The sequence below is a fragment of the Hemitrygon akajei genome, chromosome 24 (genome assembly GCF_048418815.1).
Source record: "Hemitrygon akajei chromosome 24, sHemAka1.3, whole genome shotgun sequence".
In the NCBI taxonomy this organism is placed as follows: Eukaryota; Metazoa; Chordata; class Chondrichthyes; order Myliobatiformes; family Dasyatidae; genus Hemitrygon; species Hemitrygon akajei.
The window spans coordinates 49,239,780-49,244,767 of record NC_133147.1 but is presented as its reverse complement, the minus strand read 5'-3'; the positions used below and the strand labels follow the sequence as shown (position 1 = coordinate 49,244,767).

General features: G+C 46.5%; 1 protein-coding gene across 1 annotated transcript; it reads left to right on the top strand.

Moving 5' to 3' along the window:
• The first annotated feature begins 3,639 nt into the window (after positions 1-3,639).
• LOC140715719 (C3a anaphylatoxin chemotactic receptor-like) lies at positions 3,640-4,578 on the top strand. Its single transcript, XM_073028090.1, has one exon. It carries the CDS (start codon positions 3,640-3,642, stop codon positions 4,576-4,578), a length of 939 nt encoding a protein of 312 aa, XP_072884191.1.
• Positions 4,579-4,988: the final 410 nt, after the last annotated feature.

Here is a 4,988-nt window from a genome sequence, read left to right as displayed (position 1 = left end):
TCTGAAGGCAAATTGCGCAAGAACAGAGTTAGAGCCAACATAAACCCAAACATGGACTATATATTACAACAAGAATTGCTATATTTTAAGGGATTAGCGAGTTTTTAAAAAACTAATTGGAAAAACTAAAAAGTCCATAAAAACCTGAAAAAGGAAATGGAAGTTAAGCTAGCCAATAATATTAAAGAGGACACTAAATGTTTCTTTAGAGACATGAAGTGTTAAAGAGAAGCGAGAGAGGTAATATTGGACCACTGTATAACGGTGCTGGAGAGGTACTAATGAGGGATCTGGAAACGGCGGAGCACCTGAACAAGTATTTTGTATCAGTATTCATTGTGGAAGACACCAGCGTGAAGTGTGTTGATTCACTATTCCAAGAGAGAAAGTTTTGGGGAACTTCAAAGATCTGAACGTAGAGAAATCACATGGACCAGATGGGGTTAACGTCACAAGTTAACCACGTGGCCTCCGTATCTACTTTACATCTCAAAAATAAAAGGAAATTGCTGTTTCTTCACAGCCCTCTGAGCAAAGTATTATCCCCTGACGCCAACACCACAACTTCCTCATATTGAGCTTCCTGGAACTTCAAACCCATACAGTCTCTACCGAGGTGGACTAACTACATCTCTTCGGCTCATTCGGAATTAAGATCCCCACCATTGCTAAATCAGCATCCAAATTCCCCACAAGAAACAACTCCCTGATGTACCTGGAGCACCCAAGGAACCCCAACGTCGAATTTAACGCCTGAGTGCAAGTATCCTATACTGCTAAGGACCGGTGACGAAGCCAGAGATTCCAGGGAAAGGTGAGATGAATTTCCATGGGATTTATATTAACTTGGAAATGTGGCGTCTGATCAGGGATCACCGGCGTGGCTGTGTTGCGGAAGAAACCTGGTCTTCCTACTTTCGGGTGTTTTTTTCAGGAGATAACTCAGTTATCCAGTGAAGGCAGGACAGTGGGATTGTCAATATATAGTTCAATGAGGAGAACTTCAGAGATTACAGAGGCTGTGCTTGCTTTCCATGGGTTCGAAGGACGCTGACCGATGACCTGACAAAATAAGTTAAGATAACAGATACAGAGATAGTGTATACAGAATCGCGTTCCCATGGTAGGAGCAACATTAACAGGAAGGCATATATTTAAAATATATATATATATATATAAAGAAAGGAGATTTAAGTCGAATATGAGGGATAGTTTTTTTTTACCAGTTTGTTCTAATTGTCAATTCGATTTCGAGATAAACCACAGTAACAAACCCCTCCGGCTCTTCGAGAGCTCCCCGCCCAATTACACCCATTTGATCAACTAACCGTCTAGAGTAGCAGGCCTTCTGTGTTTGAAAGGCTTATCACATGAGGAACTTTTCATGGTCCTGCGCTTCTGCTCACTGAAATTCAGAAGAATGAGAGGTGACTTTGTTGAAACCTGTGGACTGTGGAAAGGCCTCGATGCAGTCGTTATGGAGTAGATGTTTCCTATGTTATGGGAGGCTAAGAGCAAACGACACAGCCTCAGGAGGGAGGACCGTCCTTTTAGAAAGGAAATTCTGATTAATTTCTGTAGCCAGAGAGTGGTGAATCTGTAAAATTCATTTCTGTATATTTAAGACGGAGTTGATAGAATCTTGATTGTTCAGGGTATATACGAAAACAAGGGGAAGGGGAGAGACTGGGGCTGAAAAGGAATACGGGGGAGCAGATTCAATGAGCCAAATGGATTAATTCTGCTCCTATATCTTATGGAATTATAATCTTATGCGTGAGGAATCTGGAACACGCAGAAGAAACGCACGCGATAGCGGGACAAATTCTAAACTCCCTACAGACAGCGGCTGGAGATGAACCCGGTTTTTTGGCGCTGCAGCACAGTCTGTAATTATCACTGCGCTACCATGCCGTCCACTATGAACTGACACTTTGAACGTGGCTGCCAGTGGAGGTGACAAACATCATATGCAACGAGTATGTTTAAGAGGTATTTACGCTTGCACGTGAATAGATGAGACAGACGTAGTCACGTTTCCAAAGGGATGCAAGACAGATTGGTCTGAATAGGACAACGGTAGACATGGCCTGTTAGGCTAAGAATCTGATTCTGTACTGAACTTACAGAAATAGTAATACTGGTAATATTGATAGTGCTGGTAATGGTAGTAATGGTGGTAGTGTTAGAAGTCGTTTATAAGGTTATGAGAGGCAGAGATGGAGTAGACCGGCAGTATCTATTTCCCCAATGTTGAAACGAGGGCGTGCATTTAAGGTGAGAGGGGTACGATCAAAGGCGACGTGAAGGGTAAGTTATTTTTTCACAGAGAGCGGTGTGTGCCTGGAATGCGCTGAAGGAGTGGTGGTGGAGGCAGATACATTGAGATTGTTGAGAGCCTGTTGGATGCGAACATGAATGTCAGTGATATGGACATTGTGTCAGCAGACGCCATTAGTTAGGTACACCATGTGATGACTAATTTAATTGGTTCGGTACAATGTTGTGAAGTATTCCGGTGCTGGATTCTTCTGTGTTCTTGCAGGACTTTTGCAAACGTCCTGGGCCCATTTCGGTAGTGAGGGTGGCTTCGACCTTTCCACTGTACTGGATTTATCAGCATAGTCCGGAAAGCGTCGGGCGGAAGCAAAGGATGCTGGGAAGGGCGAAGGTGAAGCGCCGCGGGAGGGATGTGGGACAGGTACCAGAGAAGGAGTGCCAGGGTCGGTGTTGTGAGCGGTTGCTGGCGCGGATGCAAACATGCGCGGACCTGAGACACCAGGGAAGGTCATTTGATTCCAAACAATTAGTTTATTCATTATTGCAGAATGATCCTCTGGCTCTTCCCGCTTCCTCCCATCTCCATTCCCCTTTTCTCAAACATGATTCCCTTCTCTCAGCAATTTTACCAGTCTCAGTGCACAACACAGACCAATATCAGAATCAGGTCTATCGTCACTCGTATATATAATGAAATAAGCTTATCGTTTTGCAACAGTGCCTTACATCAAATTACTAAAGTACTAAAGAATCCAACGAGGCGTACTGCCCATCAAACCACCTGGTTAACCCGAGCCTAACAGCAGAAAAGTTTACACAGGTCAATTAACTTAAGAGCCAGAGCTTTTTTGTAATGTGGGAGGAAAGCGAAGTACCTGCAGGAATCCCGCACGTTCACGGCAGCTAGAATTAGTGCTGGTAGCGGCTTGATCGTTCCAGTCCAGTAGAATGTTCTTCTAAGGCATTGTCAGCCGTGGATCCTCGGCTGGCTGAAGAGGCCGATCCAGGACCCATATAACGGCAGTGTTAGAGTACATTCCATTAATGGAGATCGGACGCGCGTGACTACTCTAAAATGGGGTAGCTAATGCACGGGCATACATCACATGGTCGTTGACAGATCGGGGACTTGCCGGTCAGGGTCCATTTGCTTGGATTGCGAGACGACTCTGGTCTCTCAGCAGACCTCCGCCGCCTTCACTGCCTTTGCAATGTAACACGTTTTTGTACCGTGTTACACCCGATCTCTACTCCACTTCCTCTCGTACCCTCTTCGCTCTCGGCTTGCCTCCTGAATTCTCCGCCTCTCCATTCTGTATCATTCTCACTTCCACAATATCTTCCCCACCAGATCTCACAATGTTCTTATCCGAAGAAGTGTGCAATTTGACGCTCGCTGGGAATTTCACGGTCGTTGGAAACATGGAGTGGGGAGCAGCTTCCGTCACGTCAATGGTCATCTTCACCCTCACCTTCCTACTGGGGGTCCCGGGTAACGGCGCAGTCATCTGGGTGATTGGCTTCAAGATGAAGACTAATGTCCACACGGAGTGTTTCCTGGCTTTGGCTCTGACTGACGTGATCGATTGCCTGACCCTTCCTTTCCTCATGGCCAACATCTCCCTGACCTACTCCGGGTACAACGCCTACTTTTCCTGTAAGGTTATTGGAATCTTGATGTTCCTCGACGCATCTGCCAGCACGTATCTGTTATGTCTGATCAGCATCTGCCGCTGCGTGGCTATTACTCGGCCCACGTGGTTCCAGCAACATCTGAGCCTCACGTGGATTCGTGCGTCCTGCTTCGGAGTCTGGGTCCTAGCCTTCGTCATGTGCCTGCCTGTACTCCTGCTTGCAGATTTGAAGAAGGATTCGACCGTCTTGGAGCCATTTTGGTTTGTTTTTACCTTCGGCCTCCCCTTTTTGATTATGATCACCTGCTACTTCCTGATAGGTTGGAAGCTGCAAGGGAACAGGTTCGCAAAATCTAAGAAGCCTGTCCGCCTCATCATCACCGTGGTCCTGGCCTTTATGATCAGTTGGATCCCCAACGCTGTGTGCGACCTCCTATCGGCCTTCACCACACCGATTTCCCAGGACTGGTCATTATTCACTGTCGCCTTGGCCTCCTTCAACAGCGCCCTCAACCCCCTTCTCTATGTCTTCGCTGGCCGTGAATTCCACCAGGTCTTCAAGCACTCCATCCTCGCCTCGCTCCGTCTGGCCTTTGCCGAGCAAAGGCCAGAATTGGAGACCCAGTCTCAGACTCCCAACCTCACCTTAAATACGAATGTCTGAGGGAGTTCCTCACGGCCAGACATTCGACCGATATCCCTTGACTACAGACGCAGTGGACAGTCGGATGCAGTTACGGTCGGCAGTGGAGGCTTTCCTGTACTCTTATTTTAATCTCTATGAACAGTCAATAAATGGCCAATTAACCAAATACCCTCTGCCTACACAATGGAGATATCCTTCCTTTATGCTGATTTTGCCTGTCTAATCATCTCTTAAAGGTCTCTAACCTATCTACACTTACCACCATTCCAGGCGGCGTATACCAAGCACACTCCACTCTCTATGCAGTACCTTTCCCATTGGAATAACGCCCTCCCACGTTAAATGCACGTCCTCTGGTGTCAGACATTTCAACCCTGGGAATCATACTGTACATCCATGATCTTCTAAACCTCATCACGCCACCCCAG